The sequence below is a fragment of the Symphalangus syndactylus genome, chromosome 17 (genome assembly GCF_028878055.3).
Source record: "Symphalangus syndactylus isolate Jambi chromosome 17, NHGRI_mSymSyn1-v2.1_pri, whole genome shotgun sequence".
In the NCBI taxonomy this organism is placed as follows: domain Eukaryota; kingdom Metazoa; phylum Chordata; class Mammalia; order Primates; family Hylobatidae; genus Symphalangus; species Symphalangus syndactylus.
The window spans coordinates 35,092,347-35,117,924 of NC_072439.2; the positions used below are offsets into that span (position 1 = coordinate 35,092,347).

At 43.7% G+C, this 25,578-nt stretch overlaps 1 protein-coding gene across 3 annotated transcripts in view; it reads left to right on the top strand.

Annotated features, from left to right (window-relative positions):
- Positions 1 to 25,578, top strand: part of CBX5 (chromobox 5) — a 49,001-nt gene that overhangs the window by 9,603 nt on the left and 13,820 nt on the right. Inside the window, exons 1-4 of one of the 3 annotated variants that reach the window (XM_055251112.2) lie at positions 9,945 to 10,056; positions 11,864 to 12,042; positions 17,927 to 18,113; positions 23,490 to 23,590. In XM_055251112.2, the coding sequence (XP_055107087.1) occupies positions 11,906 to 12,042; positions 17,927 to 18,113; positions 23,490 to 23,590 (425 nt within the window). In that variant the 5' untranslated portion in view covers positions 9,945 to 10,056; positions 11,864 to 11,905. Of the gene's footprint in view, positions 1 to 9,944; positions 10,057 to 11,863; positions 12,043 to 17,926; positions 18,114 to 23,489; positions 23,591 to 25,578 lie in introns of those variants that run through there. The other 2 variants (XM_055251111.2, XM_055251114.2) reach the window with 2 other exon arrangements.

Here is a 25,578-nt window from a genome sequence, read left to right on the forward strand (position 1 = left end):
AATTTCAGTGCCTCTCAGTAATTGATAAAACAGGTAGATAAAATCAGTAAGGAAACAGAAGACCTGAACAACACTACCAACAACCTGATATAAGTGACATTTATAGAGTAGTACAAGCAACAACAGAATACATGTGCTTTTCAAGTACACATGGAACGTTTACACAGACAGTTTATCTTCTGGGTCAATAAGTCTCAAATTCAAAAGGATTCAATCATAAAGGTTTTTTTTTTTTTTTTTTTTTTTTAATTTAAACAGGGTCTTGTTCTGTCACCCAAGCTGGAGTGCAGTGACACAGTCAACTCACTGCAGCCTGAAACTCCTGGGCTCAAGTGATCTCCTGCCTCAGCCTTCTGAAAAGCTGGAACCACTGGCATGTGCCACCATGCTCAGCCACCCATCCTTTTTTCCTTTTTTGTAGAGACAGGGTCTCGTTATGTTGCCCAGATTGGTGTCAGACCCCTGGGCTCAAGTGATCCTCTCATCTCAGCCTCCCAAAGTGCTGGGATTACAGGCATGAGCCACTGTGCTTGGCCAAGGTATGTTTATTTCCTGATCATAGTGCAATTAAATAAAAAATCAGTAACAAAAACATCAAGAAAAATCCCTAAATATTTTGAAATTACACAACACACTTCAAAGTAACCCACCTACAAAGAGGAAATTGCAAAGAAAACTAACACTTGGAACTGAATGAAAATGAAAAGATGATATATCAAAACTTTTAGGATGAGGCTGGGTGGTGTGACTGATTCCTGTAAACCCAACACTTTGAGAAGCTGAGGCGAGAGGATCACTTGAGCCCAGGAGTTCAAGACCAGCCTGGGCAACATAGTGAGACCTAGTCTCTAGAAAAAATAAAAAAGTATCCAGGAGTGGTGGTTCGCCAGTAGTCCCAGCTAGTTGGGAGGCTGAGGTGGGACGCTTACTGGAGCCTGGGAGATCAAGGCTGCAGTGAGCTGTGATCCTGCTACTGCATTTGAGCCTGGGTGAGAGAGACCCTATCTCAAAAACAAAACAAAACAAAACTGTGGGATGCAGTTAAGGCAGTGCTTAAAGGGAAATTTATAGCATTAAGTACTTTAACAACAAAAGCAGGTCACTGACAGGTTTAGCCCTATGAACCTAGAAAAAGAACAAATTAAATCCAAAATAGAAGAAAATAGTAATGATAAAAGCAGCAATTAATGGGATATAGAACAATAGAGAATAGAAAAAAACGGAAAGTTCTTTGAAAAGATCAATAAAATTGATAAATCAGGAAAAAATACTAATTAACAATATTAGGAACTAAGGAATATTACTACTGATCCTACAGATAATAAGGGAATATTTTGAAAAACGATATGAACACATTCAGTGTCTTAGTTGAAGTTAGTAACTTCCTTGAAGACAAACTATCAAAACTCAAATACAGAACCTTGGGTGGGCATGGAGGCTTACACATGTAATCTCAACATTTTGGGAGGCCAAGAATTAAAGACCAGCCCAGGAAACATAATGAGACCTCTCTACAGGCAAAAAGAAGAAAACGTCAGAACCTTACTAGCCCTATCTCTATTAAGGAAAAGGAATTTTTAGATAGAAATGATCCCACAAAGAAAGCGCTAGGCCCAAGTCAAGCGCAATGGCTCATGCCTGTAATCCCAGCACTCTGGGAGGCTGAGGTGGGCGGATCACGAGGTGAGTTCAAGACCAGCCTGGCTAGCATGGTGAAGCCCCGTCTCTACTAAAAATACAAAAATTAGCCAGTCATGGTGGTGTGCTCCTGTAGTCCCAGCTACTCGGGAGGCTGAGGCAGGAGAATCGCTGGAATCCCAGAGGCATAGGGTGCAGTGAGCTGAGATTGCACCACTGCACTCCAGCCTGGGCAACAGAGCAATCTCTGTCTCAAAAGAGAAAGAAAACTCTGAGCCCAGATGGCTTCACTGAAGAATTTTACCAAACCTTTTAGGAAGAAATACCAATTTTATACAACAAACTCTTCCAGAAAACAGAAGCAGGGATGCTTAAAACAGTTATTTATTTATTTTGAGACGGAGCCTTGCTCTGTCACCCAGGCTGGAGTGCACTCTGTCACCCAGGCTGGAGTGCAGTGGTGCAATCTCGACTCACTGCAACCTCCGCCTCCTGGGGGGTTCAAGCGATTCTCCTGCCTCAGCGTCCTGAGTAGCTGGGACTACAGGCACGTGCCACCACGCCTGGCTGATGTTTTGTACTTTAAGTAGAGACAGGCTTTCACCGTGTTAGCTAGGATGGTCTCTTTCTCCTGACCTCGTGATGCGCCCACCTCAGCCTCCCAAAGTGCTGGGATTACAGGCGTGAGCCACTGTGCCTGGCCCAAAACAGTTATTTTTAACTTCATCTACTATCATTTAACTTCTATTTGCTTTATATTTTTCAAGTATTTTCTTGTTTTTCCCACAACAGATGTTTAAGTAGGGCTAATAACTAACACCCATGAGAGTCAATGAAGTTGTCCAATTTGACCTTTTAATGATCTAGTTGGGTTAGGACCCACATGTACTTATTCCTGTCCTGATCTTTCCACTATTGACAAGTTACCTTTTACCTTTTCTATAACAGCCTTTGGAGAAGGTGCTAACTTGACCAAGGAGAAACTTCAAAAATCCTTGCCTTAAAATTGAAAACTGGAATAGACTGTGCTCATGCAATGCTTGACACTTTTTAGGCCCTCAAGGAGTATCCCATAATCAACCAATTTTAGAACAAAGATCAGAATTACTATATTAATCATGTCTTTGGCATAAGATTTGAATTGGGAATGTAGTTGGAAACTGGACAAAAAGGGAGTCAGAAAAATCTCATGTAACACATCAAAACACTCACTTGAAGAGCTGAGTGGTCTGAGATTGTCCATCCCTTTAGCCATTTATCTGAAGCCTTTCTTTGCATTTAACTATCAATATAGCTGAAGTGTAGAGCACACTTTTATGATATTGTGGCATAGTAACTCAACTTAAATGTCAATAGAGACACTTGAAAAGACCTGCAAGGTTCGATAACTTCTGGTGTGGGTTTGTTTCTCCTGTCATCACTCATTATGTATTTTTTTTACAGCTTTTAAATTCTCACAGAGAGAAATTGGTCAGGATCATAATACATGGCCCAGGAGCTGCCAAGGATACCCTTGTATTTTTTTTGTTGTTTGTTCGAGATGAAGTCTCGCTCTGTCGCCCAGTCTGGAGTGCAATGGCGCAATCTTGGTTCACTGTAACCTCCGTCTCCCGGGTTCATGTGATTCTCCTGCCTCAGCCTCCTGAGTAGCTGGGATTACAGGCGCCCACCACCACGCCCGGCTAATTTTTGTATTTTTAGTAGACGTGGTTTCGCCATGTTGGCCAGGCTAGTCTTGAACTCCTAACCTCAGGTGATCTGCCTCCCAAAGTGCTGGGATTACAGGGTGAGCCACCGCACGCAGCCGTTTTTATCTAAAAGAACAAAAGGCCCTTTACTCGCTTGCTCACTGTAGCAGGAGGTTTCCCCTGATTTTTTTTTTTTTTTTTTTTTTTTTTTTTTTTTAAGACAGAGTCTGCCTCTGTTGCCCAGGCTGGCGTGCAGTGGCACCATCTCCGCTCACTGCAACCTCCACCTCCCAGGTTCAAGTGCTTCTCCTGCCTAAGCCTCCTGAGTAGCTGGGATTATAGATGTGGACCGCCTTACCTTTTGTATTTTTAGTAAAGATGGGGTTTCACCATGTTGGCCACGCTGGTCTTGAACTCCTGACGCCAAGTGATCTGCCTGCCTCAGCCTCCCAAAGTGGTGGGATTACAGCTGTGAGCCGTTGTGCCCAGCCTCTTGGCCTGATTTTTAAAGGATCATAAACTAGAGCTATGCTAGCCAATGGGAGAACATTTCTTGCCTCCATGCTCTCTTCTATTAATAAAGTTTGTGTTGTCTATATGTGGCTTGTTAATGATAGGGGTGTTAACTACCATAGTTAATCTTTCTCTTCAACTCTTTCCTAATCTAGTCTCTTAAATAGACATTTAAAAAGCTTTTAACTCCTCTTGAATTGGGTGCTCATGGGCTTTTGGTGGAGGTGGAGTGATAGTTATCAGCCCATTTAACAAAACCTGAGACAGCCAGGACAGCTGTAATGTGCATCTCTATGCTGTGTTTTTGTTAAAATGCCACATGGCTAATACTTTGGAAATCATAAATCCACTGCAAGAAAACGTCTTTATAGAGGGTATTTTAGTTTTATGCTGTTTCTGTTACATACCTAAAACCATCAGTACTTCAAGCTCCATAAAGAGCAAAGAACATAGAGCAGATTAAAATGTTTCTGTAAGTTTGGTTTATCTTCATCTGTTTTATTTGCTGCAATAAGGCTATACAGAGGATGCCTTGAAGACAGTGCTGTAGCTGACAATTTAATCTTCACCTAAGGGCCTTAAGGAGAAGTGGGAATTTCGCAAGTCTGGGCCAACTGCAACCACTCATCAATGGCATATTTAATTAATCCATGTGATAGGGAGCTCTGCATATACACTCTCTTCTGCTCTTTAACCCTGGCTTACTTCCTAAAGGATTTTGCCTAGTTAGGGGGCTTACAGAATTTATGTTGAAACTCTACAATGGAGAGCTCATTGATTATGCATCTTGACATTTGGTTTGATTACCATCTTTAAATAATTGAGTGGGTAGTTCAGTGAGGCAGCTTACCAATTGGCTTTCTTTCTTTTTTTTTTTTTTTTTTTTTTTTTGAGACAGTTTCACTCTTGTCTCCTAGGCTAGAGTGCAGTGGCGCAATCTTGGCTCACCGCAACCTCTACCTCCCAGATTCAAGCGATTCTCCTACCTCAACCTCCCCAGTAGCTGGTATTACAGGCACCTGCCACCACACCTGGCTAATTTTTGTATTTTTAGTAGAGACGGGGTTTTGCCATGTTGGCCAGCCTGGTCTCAAACTCCTCACCTCAGGTGATCTACCCACCTTGGCCTCCCAAAGTGCTGGGATTACAGGCGTGAGCCACTGTGCCCGGCTGGCTTTCATCCTTAATAAAAAGAAAGCTTAGTGAAAGATGTAGAATTATGTGTACTTTTGCTCATAAGTGGTGATGAAAATAAAATGACTATAACAAGATAAAAGAAAAGCCACCAGAATTGGTATTGAGAAGTAGTGACTGCTTTGTGGGGGTAAGGCAGGAGGATTGCTTCAGCCCAGGAGTTTGAGACCAGCTTGGGCAACACAGTGAGACTGCATCTCACCAAAAAATAATAAAATGTAGCCAGGCATGGTGGCGTGCCCCCATGGTCCCAGCTGCTCAGGAGGCTGAGGTGAGAGGATTGCTTGAGTCCAGGAGTTTGAGACTGCAATAAACTGTCTGCGCCACTGCACTACAGCCTGAACAACAGAACGAGTCCCTGTCTCAGAAAAGTAATGACTGGAGGGATGAGAGTAGAACCTGAACTGGACAAAGCAGACAGATACCAGGGACCCTATGTGGGTTCTTCTAGGATTAAATGGTTAATGCCGAGGGCTAACCATTACCTCTTTTTTATTTGAGATGGATTCTCACGCTGTCTCCCAGGCTGGAGTGCAGTGGTGCAATCTCGGCTCACTGCAAGCCCCGCCTCCTGGGTTCACACCATTCTTTTGCCTCAGCCTCCCGAGTAGCTGGGACTACAGGTGCCCACCACCCACGCCTGGCTAATTTTTTGTATTTTTAGTAGAGACGGGGTTTCACCATGTTAGCCAGGATGGTCTCGATCTCCTGACCTTGTGAGCCACCGTGCCTGGCCTTTTTTTCTTTTTCTTTTTTTTTTTTTTTTTTTGAGATGGAGTCTTGCCCCGTTGCCGAGGCTGGAGTGCAGTGGCGCGATCTCAGCTCACTGCAACCTCCGCCTCCTGTTTAAGCAATTCTCCTGCCTCATCCTCCTGAGTAGCTGGGATTACAGGTGCGTAACTGCCTCAGCCTCCCAAGTAGCTGGGATTACACCACGCCTCACTAATTTTTTTGTGTCTTTAGTAGAGATGGGGTTTCACCATGTTGGCCAGGCTCGTCTCAAACTCCTGACCTCATGATCCACCTGCCTTGGCCTCCCAAAGTGCTAGGATTACAGGCGAGAGCCACTGTGCTGGCCTACCTCTTGTTTTTCTGGGTTGCCCTAGCTTGCTTGTGATGCCCTCTCTGTAATTGCTGGGGACTGATAAGTTTTTTTTCCTTTTTTTTTTTTTTTTTTGAGACAGAGTTTTGCCCTTGTTGCCCAGGCTGGAGTGCAATGGCTCTATCTTGGCTCACTGCAACCTCCACATTCTGGGTTCAAGTGATTCTCCTGCCTCAGCCTCCCAAGTAGCTGAGATAACAGGCGCCTGCCACCACGCCTGGCTAATTTTTGTATTTTTAGTAGAGACAGGGTTTCACCATGTTGGCCAGGTTGGTCTGGAGCTCCTGACCTCAGGAGATCTGCCCGCCTCGGCCTGCCAAAGTGTTGGGATTACAGGCGTGAGCCACCGCACCCAGCCTCTTTTCTCATCTCAGTGGGCCTTAGGTGCTGTAATCTATCTATAGTTATTGGTAGCTTTACCAGATAGTTCCTATGTATATTTAAGAGAGAAGGCTGAGAGCTGTTATGCCTGAAAGACTCTAGAAATTTGAGAAGCTGCTCACCCTTTCCCTTGGAGATTTCCACAAGTATAAGGTTGTGTTCAGAGGCTCATCTTCTTTTCCTTTGTCATGGTATTGGGATTCTACCTTAATCACTCCATCATCCTGCCAGCCATGTCTCATTTCTCATGCTCGAAAGCTCCCTCCTCCTAAGCTCAGTGTGAACCACCAGTCTTGATGCTTTATCTGGTCCAGGCTCTAGCCCTTAAATTGTTTGACTGGCTTTGTGTTTCATTTGACCCTAATACTCTGGGTCGCACTGTCTAAGAGAGAATTATGTCCCCTCCGATGTCTGAGTGCATTTCTCATTTCTTACTGCTGCTCCTGAGCAGATCTGTAACTTCAAGGTTAAGATAAGACACATTCCATCAGAACTATGTCGTCATCCTTGCCAGCTTCTGATCTGTGACTGTCTAGGAGATTTACAAGACAATTGCATGCCATCCTTTAAAGAATATTATGGTTGGACTCTGACTCCTGGCATCAGGCCCAATTCGATTTGTCAGTGGTTACAAAACCCATTTCCCAAAAAGAAAAGGACCTTAGCCCACGTGCTCTTTAGGCAGTTCTTAAGGGTGGAAAGGAGGGAATTGAACTCAATCTTTATTTCCTGATGTTTTGTGGGGAGGGGTGGACACCAGAATATTTTTGTCTCTTTCCTCATTAAATTCACTTTTCTTTCTCTGAAAGGTTTCACCAAAATGTTAGTATTGCTGTCATTCTTTCCTGTTCCTTATTCCTTCACAGAGTTACTATTAGTCTTTTCATTCTGCCATCTTTAAAGTTTGTCTGAGTTTTAAGGAATAAGTATTTTGCCCTTGAGAGAGAACATACCTACTCTGTTCTCTGAAGGTTTATTCGTTTTCCAGTGCCTAGTTAACAAAGACACTGTTCCTCTTTTTCTTGCTATCTACTAACGTGTTGAGCTGCAGGAGTTACTGCATGTGATATGGTTTATTAGCTTAGGAATTTGGAAGGTCACATATTTTCTTCTGCTGTTGTATTCAGCCCTGACATATTTTTACAGAAGGTTCTCTTTGGGGGACTTAATAGATCTTTGGTTTCAACATAAACTCACTTTTTCCCTAGGAGGTAGGTAGGGCAGGTAGTACAGATTTATTTAGCCCGTTTAAATGATGCCGGGGTTAGACAGGAAATTTATTTACTCAAGATAACACATGGCAAGTTAATCAGAGTCAGGATCCTATTCAAATGTTTGGTATTGTTTTCATATCCCTTAATTATGAAAAGTTTAAAACAAAAGGTAAGAAGAATTGAAAAATGCCATTTTTAATCAGAGGTTTGCTGATGATCCATTCAAATCTGAGGAAATCTTTTGTAATTAAAAAATTTCTGGCCAGGTGCAGTGGCTCGTGCCTGTAATCCCAGCACTTTGGGAGGCCCAGGCGGGCGGATCACAAGATGAGGAAATCGAGACCATCCTGGCCAACACGATGAAACCCCATCTCTACTAAAAATACAAAAATTAGCTGGGCGTGGTGGCGCATGCCTGTAATCCCAGCTACTCGGGAGGCTGAAGCAGGAGAATCTCTTGAACCAGGGAGTTGGAGGTTGCAGTAAGCCGAGATCACGCCACAGCACTGTAGCCTGGTGACAGAGCGAGACTGCGTCTCAAAAAAAAAAAAAAGAAAAAAAAATTTCTACTTTGGTCTTACACGCTATGGTTTCTTCTGTTTGACAGCCATGATAGTCACCATTGTGCTTCTTCTCGAGTTCTGTTTTTTTTTTTGATATGGTTTCTCTCTTGTTGCCCAGGCTGGAGTGCGGTGGCGCAGTCTCAGCTCACTGCAACCTCTGCCTCCCAGGTTCAAGCGATTCTTCTGCCTTAGCCTCCCAAGTAGCTGGGATTACAGGCAAGTGCTACTATGCCTGGCTAATTTTTGTATTTTTAGTAGAGATGGGGTTTCACCATGTTGGTCAGGCTGGTCTCGAACTCCTGACCTCAGGTAATCCACCCGCCTCGGCTTCCCAACGTGCTGGGATTACAGGTGTGAGCCACCATGCCTGGCTCAGCTGAGTTCTTTGCTTTTGATTGTCCCTTTTTCTTACTCTCCTATGGCAGCCACTTCTGGCTTTAAAGTTCCACATCTATAAAGCAGAGTAGAGTTTTGGAGCTCTCTAAAATGTTCTTTAAAGCCAGAAGAATGGAAAACTTATAGTATTTCAAGTCTATATATATCTTTTTTATTTATCCCAGTACTCCTTTTCTCAAGTATTAGACATACTGATACAGAGAGTTGTACATTAATAATGTATCAGGTGATGAATAATTATTTAAAAATCTGTTTTATAACATTATAGAACAACCTAGAAGTGGTTTTAATTTATCAACCATTAGGTTGTGGCAGAACTGCTCTCCTTTTTTTTTTTTTTTAAGCTGCTTAGGAATTTTTTTCCACCTAAATTTATTTTGTTTTATTTTTTCGAGACAGAGTCTCACTCTTGTCGCCCAGGCTGTAGTGCAGGGGTGGATCTAGGCTCACTGAAACCTCTGCCTCCTGGGTTCAAGCGATTTCTCCTCCCTCCGCCCCCTGAGGAGCTGGGAGTATATGCGCCTGCCACCATGCCTGGCTAATTTTTTGTATTTTTAGTAGAGATGGGGTTTCACCACGTTGGTCAGGCTAGTCTCGAACACCTGACCTCAAATGATTGCCCCCGCCCTGGCCTCCCAAAAAGTTCTGGGATTACAGGCATGAGCCACTGCGCCTGGCCCTCCACCTCTAATTTTAGTTAAAAGGTTTTTTTTTTGGTTGTTGTTTTGGTAGTGCTTCATGTCTTTGGATTTTGTCTCTAGTAATCCCCCCAAAGAAGGAAAGTTATATAGTGTCTTTAAAATACTTCTCCACCCCTGTTTCCTGTTATTTTTCCCTCAAGCAATTTTAATTAACTGTTCTGTGACAGATGGTAAAATGGGATTGCCCAAAGTGCTCTGGTGGGCTGGATTAAGTGATGGGTGGTTTGTACTGATCGTGTTGTAGAAGGATCGAGCCTTTCCCCTCCCCCCTTCAATTGAGCTGTAATCTTGTTAGATGATCTTAAAATGTTATTGATTAATTCACAGTGCTGTTAGAGGAATAAGCATAAATACTGGATTTAAAACCTAAGAAGTAATTCCCTTGAGCTCTGAATGCCTTAGCCTTAAGGCCAAGAGAGGTACCTTCCAACTTCTCCACCCAGTCTTCACTGAAAAGGAAAGTTAAGCCTTTTAACTTTTCCATTTGCTTCTCCCCCTTAGTGTAGTACTGCTGCCAGTTGCTATGGCAACGGACTGGGACAGCTGCGCAGTGGCGCCCAGGCAGCTGGGTGGGGGCGGGGGAGCTGCCAGCCCGCCAAGACCCAGACCTGGGAGGGGAGGCCCCTCCTGTTAGCCCAGAGGGAAAGAAAGAACTGGGGCGATCCGGTAGGTAAAGGAGGGAACCCCCATTCATTTTATACCTTTGGGGCTCCTCTTCTGCATGAAGGTGTAAAGGGAGATTTTCCTTTTCTCTCCCTCAAAATGAAGAACACATGTAAATCCTTGTTTTTCCTGGTGAGGCAGGGGAGGCCATAGCCACAATGCTTAACTGCATGCATCTAACATGGGGCTGGTTTTAACCCCAGCGCTCTGACCTAAACTGCTCAGCTCCCGGAAATTCCAAGGTGAGTGGGGGTGGGGGTGGGGTACTCTCCCTGGAATATGACATTTCCTGTCTCTGGTGAGGTCGGAGGCTGTTTTATTTTAAATAAACCACATAAGATATTTTCTTGAAGCTTAGGACTCTTCTAAATTAATGGAAAAATTATTTTAACCCCCTGCACCTACATTTTGCTACTACCTCCTCTTCCAAATAGAGTATTTTAATAAAAACTTAGTCTTATAGGGCAGTAATGGGTATAGGCAGTTTTTTAGGTGGGCAGACCTATTGCTAGTAAGTTCTGGAGATATGGTTTCCAACTATATATTCTTGTAATAACTTTAAAATTTTGCTAATTTGAAGTGAATTGATAATTGCCGCTTTTTATGTGACTTGAACATCATTCTGAGATTAGTAGTGGGCCCTCCCTGACCCAGTGGTTTTCTGTTCAGGGTGGAAATATTTAGAGGGTGCTGATAAACATCTTTAAAGATTACAGGAAAATAATAATGGATTTCAGCTAAGAAAACAATTTCTGCTACTCTCTAATCCAGACTGTAGGCACCATTTAGCATGGTTAAGGAAGAATTCTTAAAAATGATTATGGAACAATAACACAGGAATTTTTAAAACTAGATTCTCTGTTGAGTACCCCCTGGTGTGCATATTTCTGAGCTTAACTCAATTTCCATTTGTGTTTCCTTGCTTCAGCTTTCCTTGGGCCTATGAATGGTTCCTCTGTATTTTGAGGAGACTTCATGTTGATGCTGAGTCTGGGGCCAGACTTCTTTTTCCTCCTCCTCTTCCTTTGGCCCTGAGTCAACTTCAGTTAAGAGGGAGAGGTACCTTCTTAACTATTTGGGTTAGTTGCATCTTGGGAATTACTGAACAATCTAGTGACTAATTTTGAATTTTAGGACTGAAAAATTTTTTCTCCTTTCTGCCTCCCTCCCATCCCCAAATTAGCTTTCTAAAAAAGAAGATTAGTGTGTTTGAGATGTCAGCCTTGCTTTTGTGAGCTGATGGATGCTTTGAAGGGACAAGCTCAATTTGTTTAAGGGAAATGTACCAAGTCACTGAAAATGTGGTGAAAGATGCCTGAGCAAGCCTTTTTTGTGTTCTGGTAAGAGACTGGGCAAGATGCTCAGAGCACAGAAAACTCATATTTTAGTGGCTTTTCTTTTTTCATTTTTATAAAGACTCTTATTCACCTTGGAGAAAAAGGTTTTAATTTTATCTTGGTTCATTTAACTGAAGATTTTGCACATTTCTGTTTGAGTTCCTGGCTTGTAAACGTTATAAACATAGCCAGGAATAACATACCGCACTACTAGTCTTTTGGAATCTGAAATAGAAGAGTTAGACAGTTGTGCCTTCTAATAGTTTTGGTCTCTTTAGCTGAAGAGAAGGTTGTAGTTGAGGAAGTGAAGACTGATTCATTTTTAAATTAAACTCTTAGGACTCATCTGTAGAATGATTTGAGACTCAAGAGCAGGGCACATGGCAACTTAGTGTTATCCCCTTTTCATCCCATCAAGAAAAGTTTTTAACTCCTCACATGGATTCTAACCATTTTGCCCTTTGCCTTTGCAGGGACCCGGTGGCCTTAGTCTTTCAGGTGGAACGGTGTGCGACATGGGAAAGAAAACCAAGCGGACAGCTGACAGTTCTTCTTCAGAGGATGAGGAGGAGTACGTTGTGGAGAAGGTGCTAGACAGGCGCGTGGTTAAGGGACAAGTGGAATATCTACTGAAGTGGAAAGGCTTTTCTGAGTAAGTTCCTTTTTTTCCCCAGGCGTTGGGACTCTGTAGAGATAGATACGTTTGGTTTACTTCCTTAGGAATCACAAGCATCTTTGTCTTTTTCTTCCCCCTCCTGCACTCTTCCTAAGAGTTAGAAGACACAGCAGTAAAGAAAACAAAATCTCTCCGCTTGTGGAGCTTACGTTCTAATGATACTGCTTTTGAAAGGCAGTATAATGAATTGGTTAGGAGCACAGACTCGGGAGTCAGATTGCCTGGGTCTAGATTCTTTTTTTTTTTTTTTTTTTTTTGAGACAGAGTCTCGCTCTGTCGCCCGGGCTGGAGTGCAGTGGCGCAATCTCGGCTCACTGCAAGCTCCGCCTCCCGGGTTCACGCCATTCTCCTGCCTCAGCCTCCGAGTAGCTGGGACTACAGGCGCCCGCCACCACGCCCGGCTAATTTTTTGTATTTTTTAGTAGAGACGGGGTTTCACCGTGGTCTCGATCTCCTGACCTCGTGATCCGCCCGCCTCGGCCTCCCAAAGTGCTGGGATTACAAGCGTGAGCCACCGCGCCCGGCCTGCCTGGGTCCAGATTCTAACTCCACCACTTATGATACAAACTGGATGGCCTTGGCTAATTTCCTTAATCATTTTATCTCCTCAGTGAAATAAGGATAAACAGTAGTGCTTATAAGGCCAGGCACGGTGGCTTGCACTCTAATCTCAGCAGTTTGGGAGGCTGAGGCGGGCGGATCACCTGAGGTCAGGAGTTTGAGACCAGCCTGGCCAACATGGCGAAACCCCGTCTACTAAAAATAAAAAAATTAGATGTGGTGGCGGGTCCCTGTAATCCCAGCTACTCCAGAGGCTGAGGTAGGAGAATCACTTGAACCCAGGAGGCGGAGGTTGCAGTGAGCCAAGATCACGCCACTGCACTCCAGCCTCAGTGACTGTTTTTAGTAGAGGCACGGTTTTGTCATGTCACTCAGGCTGGTCTCGAACTTCCAGGCTCAAGTGAGCCACCTGCCTTGGCCTCCCAAAGTGCTGGGATTACAGGCGTGAGCCACCGTGCCCGGCTGTGAAATTAATTTTAGTAATATTTTATTTAACCTAATACATGAAAAATACTATTTCAGCGTTAATCAGTACAAAAGTTATTAATGAAATTTTTTTGTGTGTGAGTGCTAAGACTTGAAAATCTGGGATATATTTTATACTTTATAGTGCATCTCCATTCAAACTAGCTGCATTTCAAATAGGCACATGTGGCTAGTGGTTACCATATTGGATGGCACAGCTCTGCAATATGGGACCTAAATACACTAAAAGATACAGTGGTTTACCAATACTTTTGGATAAAGGCTATGTGTCAGAAACCTTTGAAACATACCGGAGGTTATTTCATTACATGAATCAAGGTTTCTCATCTGGAGAATTATTGGCATTGTAGGTGGGATCATTCATGCATTGCAGGATGCTTAGCATCTCTAGCACCCAGAGTGCAAGTATGGGTAGCACAACAATCAGAAGATGCCCTCTGTTTCTAGAGAGGAGTGGTATCACAGCTTCTACTAGAGATAAGAACTGTTAAGTTTTGAGAGACCTCTAGAGCACTAACAGATAGGAACTAAAGTAACACCAGAAGATTTTGAAGATGTTTATTGGGCCCATTGAATCACCACTGGAAATATTTGGGTGTTTGAAAGATACTTGAAGCTCTTTTTCTGTCGTTGAGCTACTGGTACCTTACCATAGATGAAAGGGGAAAAGATAAGGTTTGGGGTAGACAAATTAAACATTGGTCCTTTTTCAGAAATGCTCTGGATTTCTTTTTTTTTTTTTTAGACGAAGTCTTGCTCTGTCGCCCAGGCTGGAGTGCAGTGGCGCAATCTCGGCTCACTGCAAGCTCCACCTCCCGGGTTCACGCCATTCTCCTGCCTCAGCCTCTCTGATAGCTGGGACTACAGGTGCCCGCCACCATGCCCGGCTAATTTTTTGTATTTTTAGTAGAGACGGGGTTTCACCGTGGTCTCGATCTCCTGACCTCGTGATCCACCCGCCTCGGCCTCCCAAAGTGCTGGGATTACAAGCGTGAGCCACCGCGCCCGGCAATACTCTGGATTTCATAAAAGACTGGAACAAATCAGCATTGTCTATAACTAAATGCCTACTTTGTGCTAGACAGTGATCAGATTCTACCTCTTGTGCTCTCTTTGATTCTCATAAAAGCATTTAGAGTCCAGGCATGGTGGTGTGTACCTGTAGTCCCAGCTACTAGGGAGGTTGAAGTGGGAGGATTGCTTGAGTCCAGGAATTCTGGGCTGTAGTGCACTAAACCGATCACGTGTCTGCATTAAGTTTGGCATCAATACAGTGACCTCCCAGGAGTGAGGGACCACCAGGTTGCCTAAGGAGGAGTGAACCAGAGCAGGTCAGAACTCCCGTTTTGAGCATTCGTAGGATCATGCCTGTGAATAGCCACTGCACTCCTGTCTGGTTAACATAGCAAGACCCTTGCCTCTTCCAAAACTTTAATTATTTTTTTAATTTAAATTTTTACATATTTTTATCTTTTTTTTTTTTTTGAGACAGAGTCTGTCACTGTTGCTCACGCTGGAGTGCAGTGGCACGATCTCAGCTCACTGCAACCTCCGCCTCCCGGGTTCAAGTGATTCTCCTGCCTCAGCCTCCCGAGTAGCTGGGATTACAGGTGCCCACCACCATGCCCAGCTAACTTTTTGTATTTTTAGTAGAGCTGGCGTTTCACCATGTTGGCCAGGCTGGTCTCGAACTCCTGACCTTGTGATTCACCCGCCTCAGCCTCCCAAAGTGCTGAGATTACAGGCATGAGCCACCGTGCCCTGCCTTTTTATCTTTAAAATAGAGACAGGGTCTCACCGTGTTACCCAGGCTGGTCTCGCACTCTTGGGTTCAAGCGATCTGCCTGCCTTGGCCTCTTGAAGTGCTGGGATTATAGGTGTGAATCACTGTCCCTGGCCAACCCAGGCTCTTTTTAAATCATACTGTGTTGTCTTTTGGGTGGAAACTGAAGTAGAAGCAGCAGTACCAAAGTGTTAGGAAAAGGGATAATCGCATTATAGGACTGGCTTTCCTATCAACAGACTCTTCCCAACCCCCAAGTCTATTCGGCTTGTGTAATAGTCTTGGTACACCTTTTGATATTGGTATATTAATTTCCTCTGGGATGGTAAACTATATGGTCTGTAGGTTTTGGGGAAAGTTACTGTGTGAGGAATTTTTTTTCTTGACTTCTTTTCTTTTTTTGAGACGAGTTTCACTCTTATTGCCCAGGCTGGTGTGCAATGGCATGATCTTGGCTCACTGCAACCTCCCTTTCCCGGGTTCAAACGATTCTCCTGCCTCAGCCTCCCGAGTAGATGGGATTATAGGTGCCCACCACCACGCCCATCTAAATTTTGTATTTTTAGTAGAGATGGGGTTTCATCGTGTTGGCCAGGCTGGTCTCGAACTCCTGACCTCAGGTGATCCACCTGCTTCTACCTCCCGAAGTGCTGGGATTAGAGACGTGAGCCACCGTGCCAGGCTGAGGAATTTTTTTTCTGCTGAGAGAAGGGATATAAAGGAGAAACTTTCCCATATTAGCTCAAATGGTTTAGAAATAAATTTTATCTCAATATTATGTTCCTTTTGTAGAAAGTTGTTTAGGTCAAGAGTAAATAGCTCAGATTTTTCCATCTTTCTGCTTTCTACTTGAGTCAGGTTATTATGGCATGTGTTCAAATCATTCCCATCTAAAGAAACCTTTTTTTTTTTGAGATGGAGTTTCACTTCTGTTGCCCAGGCTGGAGTGCAATAGCTCGAACTCAGCTCACCACAACCTCCTGCCTCCCGGGTTCAAGCGATTCTCCCGCCTTAGCCTCCTGAGTAGCTGGGATTACAGGCAGGCGCCACCATGCCCAACTGCTTCAGCCTCCCAAAGTACTGGGATTACATGCATGAGCCACCGTGCCTGGCTGAAATTTGGGTTTTTAAATAGCTTTATCGAGGTATAATTTAAACACCATAAAATTCACCCATTGAAACTGTACAATTTAGGCTGGATGCGGTGGCTCACACCTGTAATTCCAGCACTTTGAGTGGCCGAGGCAGGCGGATCACTTGAGGTCAGGAGTTCGAGACCAGCCTGGCCAACATGGTGAAACCCCGTCTCTACTAAAAATACAAAAATTGGTGGTGCATGCCTGTAATTCCAGTTACTGGGGAGGCTGAGGCCAGAGAATCGCTTGAACCCAGGAGACGGAGGTTGCAGTGAGCCAGTATCACACCACTGCACTCCAGCCTGCAAGACAGAGTGAGACTCCATCTCAAAAAAAAAAAAAAAAATTGTACAATTCAGTAATTTTTTTTTTTTTTTTTTTTGAGACAGTATCTCACTCTGTTACCCAAGTGGGAGTGCAGTGGTGCAATCACGGTTCACTGCAGCCTCAACTTTCTGGGCTCAAGGGATCCTCTCATTTCAGCCTCCCAAGTAGCTGGGACTACAGGTGCAAGCCACCATGCCTGAGTAATTTTTAAATTTTCTGTGGAGACAGAGTCTTGCTATATTGCTTAGGCTGGTCTTGAACTGGTGGGCCCAAGTGATCTGCTCACCTTGGCCTCCCAAAGTGCTGAGATTACAGGTGTGAGCCACTGTGCCCAGCCCCATTAAATTATTATTATTATTTTTTTTTGAGATGGAGTCTCACTCTGTTGCCCAGACTGGAATGCAATGGTGCAATCTTGGCTTACTACAACCGCAGCCTCCCAGATTCAAGCAGTTCTCCTGCCCTAGCCTCCTGTGTAGCTGGGACTGCAGGTGTGCACCACCAAGCCCAGCTAATTTTTGTATTTTTAGTGGAGACAGGGTTTTGCAATACTGACCAAGCTGGTCTCGAACTCCTGAGTGCCTCTCAAAGTGCTGGGATTACAGGCGTTAGCCACTGTGCCTGGCTCCAATTAAATGATTTGTAGTAAATTTATAGAGCTATGCAACCACCACTATGATCCAGTTTCAGAACATTTTCGTGTCCCCCGAAATTCTCTTGATTCCCATTTGTAGTTAATTACAACTCCCTCAGCCCCAGGCAATCACTGATCTGCTATTTTTTTTTTTGAGACAAAGTCTGGCTTTTTCTCCCAGGCAGGAGTGCAGTGGCGCAATCTCAGCTCACTGCAACCTCCCCTTCCCGGGCTCAAGCGATTCTCCTGCCTCAGCCTCCCGAGTAGCTGGGACTACAGATGTGTACCACCACACCAAGCTAATTTTTGTAATTTTAGTAGAGACACGGTTTCACTGTGTTGGCCAGGCTGGTCTCAAACTCCTGACCTCAAGTGATCTGCCTGCGTTGACCTCCCAGAGTGCTGGGATTACAGGTGTGAGCCACCGTGCCCCGCTGATCTGCTTTCTGTCTCTATAAATTTGTCTTTCCCAGACATTTCATGTAAATGGAATTAGACAGTATGTAGTATCTTGTGTCTTATTTCTTTCACTTAGTATAATGTTTTTGGGGTTCTTCCAAGTTGTAGCATGTTTTAATATTTTGTTTATTGTTGTTGGATAATATTCCTTTGTATGGATATACCACATTTTGTTTTTCCATGTCACCATCCATTGATGAACATTTGAATTTGTTTTCTGTTTTTGGCTATTAAAATGCTGCTGTAAACAATTGTAAATAAGTCTTTGTGTGGGCTTTTTTATTTTATTTTATTTTTTTCATTTTTCCTGGGTAGAAATCTAGGATCAAATTTGTTATCTGTTTTAAAACATAGGGTTTCTCTGTCCTTTTTGTCTGAATGTCCTCTTTAAAATAAGGCATTGGATTTTTTTCCTCATTCTTTACTACCCTCGCCCCCCTTTTTTTTTCTAATTTTCCTGTTTTTCTTACCCAGGGAGCACAATACTTGGGAACCTGAGAAAAACTTGGATTGCCCTGAGCTAATTTCTGAATTTATGAAAAAGTATAAGAAGATGAAGGAGGGTGAAAATAATAAACCCAGGGAGAAGTCAGAAAGTAACAAGAGGAAATCCAATTTCTCAAACAGTGCTGATGATATCAAATCTAAAAAAAAGAGAGAGGTAAGCTTCCTTTCCCTTTTTCCCCACAAACTATTCTTTTGCCACCAAAATAATAATAATAAATGAAAGTATCATATTTTGTTTATTTCTATTGTAAGGATGGACCTATAAGGTAAATTGTGGAACAAAAGAGCTTCCAGGGAGGTATGTTGATTACAGCTCCCTCTCCTGGCTAAGTGAGAAATGTAATTTGTGGCCACTGAATTGTATTATGGGGGCAAAATTAAATCTTTGTAACATGTTAAGCCACTCCTCTGCCTTCTCCATAAGTAGAAGACTTAGTTATCGTAGAGAAGGAGGATCATTGGTCAATTTTTTAAGAATAGAAAGGGGCTTTGAAATGTTTTGTTTTGTTTTGAGACAGAGTCTTGCTTTGTTGCCCAGGCTGGAGTGCAGTGGCTCGATATCAGCTCACTGCAATCTCCGCCTCCTGGCTTCAAGCGATTCTCATGCCTCAGTAGTAGCTGGGATTACAGGCACGTGCCACCACGCCTGGCTGATTTTTTTTTTTTTTTTTTTTTTTTTGAGATGGAGTCTCACTCTGTCACCTAGGCTGGAGTGCAGTGGCGCTATCTCTGCTCACTGCAAGCTCCGCCTCCCAGGTTCACGCCATTCTCCTGCCTCAGCCTCCTGAGTAGCTGGGACTACAGGCACCCGCCACCACGCCTGGCTAATTTTTTTCTATTTTTAGTAGAGACGGGGTTTTATCATGTTAGCCAGGATGGTCTCGATAATTTTTGTATTTTTAGTAGAGACGGGGTTTCGCCATGTTGGTCAGGCTGGTCTTGAACTCCTGACCTTGTGATCCGCCTGCCTCAGCCTCCCAAAGTGTTGAGATTACAGATGTGAGCCACCATGCCCAGTCGGGGCTTTGAAATGTTTACCACTTCACTTCCTTTTTTCTTTTTTTTTTTGGAGACAGAATATCGCTCTGTTGCTCAGGCTTGAGTACAATAGTGCGATCTTGGCTCATTGGAACCTCCACCTCCTGTGTTCAAGCGATTCTCCTGCCTCAGCCTCCCAAGTAGCTGGGATTACAGCCACACGCCGCCATGCCCGGCTAATTTTTTGTAGCTTTAGTAGAGACGGGGTTTCACCATGTTGGCCGGGCTGGTCTCAAACCCCTTACCTCGCCTCGTGATCCACCAGCCTTGGCCTCCCAAAGTGTTGGGATTACAGGCGTGAGCCACCACGCCCAGCCCTTTCTTTTGTTCCAATGATAGCATTTGCTTTCAATCCTTGATAATCTTTTTTTTTGCAGTGAAAATCATATAATATACAATTAAATATTTTATTTATTTATTTATTTTTTGAGATAGTCTTGCTCTTTCACTCAGGCTGGAGTGCATGGGCGTGATCTCGGCTTACTGCAACCTTCAGCTCCTGGGTTCTAGTGATTCTCCTGTTTCAGCCTCCTGAGTAGTTGGGATTACAGTTATGTGCCACCATAGTCTGCTAATTTTTGTATTTTTATTTTTATTTTTTATTTATTTATTTTTTTGAGACGGAGTTTCACTCTTGTTGCCCAGGCTGGAGTTCAATGGCATGATCTTGGCTCACCGCACCCTCCGTCTCCTGGGTTCAAGTGATTCTCCTGCCTCAGCCTTCCAGAGCAGCTGGGATTACAGGCATGCACCACCATGCCCAGCTAATTTTGTATTTTTAGTAGAGAGGGTGTTTCTCCATGTTGGTCAGGCTGGTCTTGAACTCCCTAACTCAGGTGATCCATCTGCCTTGGCCTCCCAAAGTGTTGAGATTACAGGTGTGAGCCATTCACTATGCCTGGCTCAATTAACAATTTCAAAATGTACAGTTCAGTGGCATTTATATTCTCTTGATCTATTATTTCTACATACTTGGCGTACAAAATTAATTTTTGTCTTTTGAATCTTCCTCAGTTTGGGAAGTGTATTTATGAAATTTTGGTTTGATTTAGTTGCTTTAATCCTTCTGATCTTTAGCTCTCAAGTAAGTAGCATAAGCGCTGTTATTGCCTCTCTTTTTTCATCTATGTGTGGGCGCATAAATACGCACACTCTACCACCTCCTCCCGCCCCCAGCTTCCACTCCTTTTATTATTTCAAGATTATGAAGCCTTTTGTGGTGAAGGATGTATCATACACTTTACATTTAATAAAAGTGTAAGTCTACTTCGGAATCTTCCAGCCTTCCAGAGTAGCTGCCACAATCATCCCTATGTATCTTCATTCTAATTAGATTTATTCCTTTCTAGAGCATTAGTTCTCAACCCTGGCTACACATTATAATCACCGGGGGCGGGGGTATATTAAAAAAAAAAAATCTCCAGTGCCTAAGATACACCCCAGACCAGTAAAATTAGAATTTTTTTTTTTTTTTTTTTGAGACATAGTCTCACTCTGTTGCCCAGGCTGGAGTGCAGTGGCACGATCTCACTGCAACCTCCGCCTCCTGGGTTCAAGCGATTCTCCTGCTTCAGCCTCCCTAGTAGCTGGGACTACAGGCACATGCCACCATGCTTGGCTAATTTTTTGTATTTTTAGTAGAGATGGGGTTTCACCATGTTAGCCAGAATGGTCTCAATCTCCTGACCTTGTGATCCACCTGTCTCGGCCTCTCAAAGTGTTGTGATTACAGGCGTGAGCCACCACACCTGGCCTCTGTCATTTTTAAAAAGGAGCAGTCTGAATAATCTGGCTTAGAGCCACTGGCCAGTGTAGAGAGTTTTGTTCCTAGGCCAGGTTCTGAAGGTGCTGACCTTGAAAACAACCCCCACATGGCCCTTACATCATAATGTTAATCTGGGGCCCCTGATAGCATTCTTAGCAGTACTGGCTGCTGTCAGGTAGACAGCTGGAAAGATAGGTGATTGTATGTTTTAAAGGTATAGGAGGGGATTGCGTTTCTTTCTTAAGACCACTGGAGAAGAAATTTGTTAGTTTGCATTATGCCTGATTTAAGATTACTGCCTGTATGATGATTTTAGCATTTTCTTCGCCCCGGCTCCTTTTGAGCAGCTTGAACGTTTTTCTTCCATTCGCCTCCTCTTCCCTCCCTATGTAGCAAACTGTTTTCAGTTGCCAGTTATGATTTACAACTTAGTCCATGCGCCAGCATTCCAGCTGTGAGCAGCTGTGTGCACATCTGGGAACTTCTTCCCCTTAAGCGCCCCCAAAAGAGGCTGTGTTTTTTAAAGTCAGTATCTCTCATTGATCCACGCGTGGAATTTCCTTCCAATTGTGGATTTTGGTATCTTTGGGGACCACCCAGACCCCAAATGCTTTGTATGTCTCAGAGGAAAGCAGGTGAACATAAGATCAAAGAGATTTTATTATGAAAATCAGGCAGTAGAGATTTAGTTCATTTGGGCATCTCTAAATCTTTTTTTGTGTGTTGCCACTAGAGAGGCTAGCATTATCTTCCATAATAAAGTTTTTTAAAATTACCTAGTTTGGGCCGGGTGCAGTGGCTGACACCTGTAATCCCAGCACTTTGGGAGGCTGAGGCATGTGGATCACTTGAGGCTAGGAGTTTGAGACCAGCCTGGCCAACATGGTGAGACCCCTGTCTCTACTAGAAATGGAAAAATTAGCCAGGTGCAGTGGCATGCACCTGTAATCCCAACTACTCAGGAGGCTGAGGCAGGAGAATCGCTTGAATCTAGGAGGCAGAGGTTGCAGTGAGCTGAGATTGTGGCACTGTGCTCTAGCCTGGGCAACAGATCCAGACTCTGTCTCCAAAAAAAAAAAAAAAAAAAAAAAAAAATTAGCCAGGGGTGGTGGCAGGCACCTATAATCCCAGCTACTTGGGAAACTGAGGCAGGAGAATCACTTGAACCTGGAAGGTGGAGGTTGCAGTGAGCTGAGATTGCGCCACTGCACTTTAACCTAGGCAACAAAGGGAGACTGTCTAAAAAAAAAAAATTACCTGGCTTGTATAAAATTTTGCTTTTTGGCTCTCTTCAGTGTTACTACACATGGATTTGAACCTATGCTCCTTGTCTAGATTGTATTACTGCATTTAGACCAAGTTTCAATACTCATCTCATGAATTATCAAATTTTTTCATTCTTAAGAGACAGGTTCTCACTGTGTTGCCCACCATGGAGCATAATGGCATGATCATAGCTCACTGCAGCCTTGAACTCCTGGGCCCAAGGGATCCTCCCACCTCAGCCTCCTGAGTCGGAGTAGCACACTTCAGGTGTGCACCACTGTGCCCAGCTAATTTGCAGAGACAGTTGCCCATGCTGGTCTCCAATTCCTTGTCTCAAGCAATCCTATGTCAGCCTCCCAAAGTGCTGGGATTACAGGCATGAGTCACTGCACCAGGCCAGTTTTTTGTTTTTGTCTTTGTTTTCTTTTTTGTTTGTTTGTTTTTGTTTTCAGTCACAGTCCAGTTCTGCCTTCTAATGCTAACAATCATCTACATCCAGAGGGGATAGGCACTGACCAGGGCCTTCTCTCTAACCAAGCATATAGGTATTGGTGTTTGTGATCTCAGAAATTTTGCTATTTGATAGTATTGGCCTTACATAATTCTTACCTCTATTCTTCCATAAATACAGGTGACTGTGAAATGTGTCAAAATTATTGTTTAGTGTTAAGGTAAACTAAAAGTCTAAAAAAATAAAGATTGAGAGAGAGGTAGTATATTTGAAGTTTGTAAAATGAAAAGATACAGTTAGGGTAAACATGGTATTCTTTATCATTTCAGAAGTTTATTTACAATATTAAGGAGATTCCAAGTGAGTGGGATTAGAGGAATTCTTAGATGTTGACTCCAGAGTATCTTTCTTTTCTTTCCTTTTCTTTTCTTTTTTTTTTTTTTTTGAGACGGACTCTTGCTGTGTTGCCCAGGCTGGAATGCAGTGGTGCGGTCTCGGCTCACTGCAACCTCCACATCCCAAGTTCAAAGAATTCTCCTGCCTCAGCCTGCCGAGTAGCTGGGGTTACAGGCACCTGCCACCACGCCTGGCTAATTTTTTGTATTTTTAGTAGAGATGGGGTTTCACCATGTTGGCCAGGCTGGTCTTGAACTCCTGAGCTTGTGATCTGCCTGCCTCAGCCTCCTAAAGTGCTGAGATTACAGGCGTGAGCCACCGTGCCTCTGACTCCGGAGTATCTTATAGGACATTAGAGACTTTCAGGGTTCATCACCAATCTTCTGGAGGAATTCCAGGAAAGATAATCACATCTTACAAAAATATCTCTTGGCATCACTGTCACTTCATTGTCACTGTCAGTACTTAGTATTAAGTTCTAAAAATTGTTCTGAATTTGTGAAAGAAATGATATCAGGAGCTATTAACTTAGGTTATGTTTTGTTGAGCCTAGAAGCAGGGAGTTTCTTTACTCTTTCCACAAGCTGTAACCTTTCTTTATCTTCTATTTATAGCAGAGCAATGATATCGCTCGGGGCTTTGAGAGAGGACTGGAACCAGAAAAGATCATTGGGGCAACAGATTCCTGTGGTGATTTAATGTTCCTAATGAAATGGTGAGAGAGATTTGGCTTCACTTTACAGTTGTGTTTCTTCGCCAGTGACTTGAATTTGTGTGGAAGATAGGATGGCAAGACTGCATATTCCCAAACCGTGAATGTCAGAGATCTTGTTTTTTTTTTTTTTTTTGAGACAGTGTTTTGCCGTTTGTTGCCCATGCTGGAGTACAGTGGCGCGATCTCACTCAGCTCACTGCAACCTCCGCCTCCTGGGTTCAAGTGATTCTCCTGTCTCAGCCTCCCGAGTAGCTGGGATTACAGGTGCCCACCACCATGCCTGGCTAATTTTTGTATTTTTATTATTTATTTATTTATTTTTTATTTTTTTGAGACAAAGTCTCTTGTTGCCCAGGCTGGAGTGCAATGGTACAATCTCGGCTTACCGCAACCTCCGCCTCCGGGTTCAATCGATACTCCTGCCTCAGCCTCCCAAGTAGCTGGGATTACAGGCATGTGCCAACATACCTGGCTAATTTTATATTTTTAGTAGAGACAGGGTTTTTCTATGTTGGTCAGGCTGGTCTCGAACTCCCGACCTCAGGTAATCCGCCTGCCTCGGCCTCCCAAAGTACTGGGATTACAGGCATGAGCCACTGCGCCTGGCCCATTTTTGTATTTTTAGTAGAACGGGGTTTTGCTGTGTTGGCCAGGCTGGTCTTGAACTCCTGGAATGTCAGAGATCCTTAACTGATACCAATTATTGGTGTTAAATGGGAATTATGCTTCAGAATGGATTGCTATTAAGCCAAATTATAGTACTACATATCAGAAAAAAAGATAAATTTGAGGTAGAAAATATATAAAGGTCGGGTGCAGTGGCTCACACCTATAATCCCAACACTTTGGGTGGCCAAGGCAGGCGGATTGCTTGGAGTCAGGAGTTTGAGGCTAGCCTGGTTAACATGGCGAACTCCCATCTCTACTAAAAATACAAAAATTAGCTGGGCGTGGTGGCGCATGCCTGCAGTCCAGTTACTTAAGAGGCTGAGGAAGGATAATCGCTTAAACCTGGGAGGCAGAGGTTGCAGTGAGCTGAGATCGAGCCACTGCACTCCTGCCTGAGTGACAGAGCAAGACTCCGTCTCTAAAAAAAAAAAAAAAAAAAAAATATATATATATATATAAACATGACTTAACCATTTGTTTACACAGTTCTGAATTACTTACTGTAAGACCATGGGCCTGTGACCCTGGGCTAGGAATCAAATGAGGCTTTCTGCCATCACTGAGGGCCAAACCTGCTGAATAATGTCTACAAGAGAAAAATAATCTCAACAAAAAGCATTAAAGCTAATACTGGCCAAAGCACAAGTTATTTCATCCAGCAGAGAGAGGACGGCTCTTAGATGAAAAGGAAGTAGTTCCTCTCAATTTGATTTTTTTTTTTTTTTTTTGAGACAGAGTCTCTTTCACCTGGAGTGCAGTGGCGCGATCTTGGCTCACTGCAATCTTCGCCTCCTGGGTTCAAGCGATTCTCCTGCCTCAGCCTCCCAAGTAGCTGGGATTACAGGTGCCTACTACCATGCCTGCCTAATTTTTGTATTTTTAGTAGAGATGGGGTTTTGCCGTGTTGGTCAGGCTGGTCTCAAACTCCTGACCTCAAGCAATCTGTCTGCCTTGGCCTCCCAAAATGCTGGGATTATAGGCATGAGCCACTGCGCCCAGCCCTAATTTGATCTCTTAAAGACAGGGTGATTTATGGTGTGGTCCTCACTACCTCTCTGTTTCCAAGTATTCTGAATTTGTGATACATAGAGGGTTTGTGTTGCAGTGCCACTAAAGAAACATGTTACCTTAAAAGTTGTATAATCAAGGCCGGGCGCGGTGGCTCACGTCTGTAATCCCAGCACTTTCGGAGGCCGAGACGCCAAGATGGGCGGATCACAAGGTCAGGAGATCGAGACCATCCTGGCTAACAAGGTGAAACCCTGTCTCTACTAAAAATACAAAAAAAAAATTAGCCGGGCTTGGTGGCAGGCGCCTGT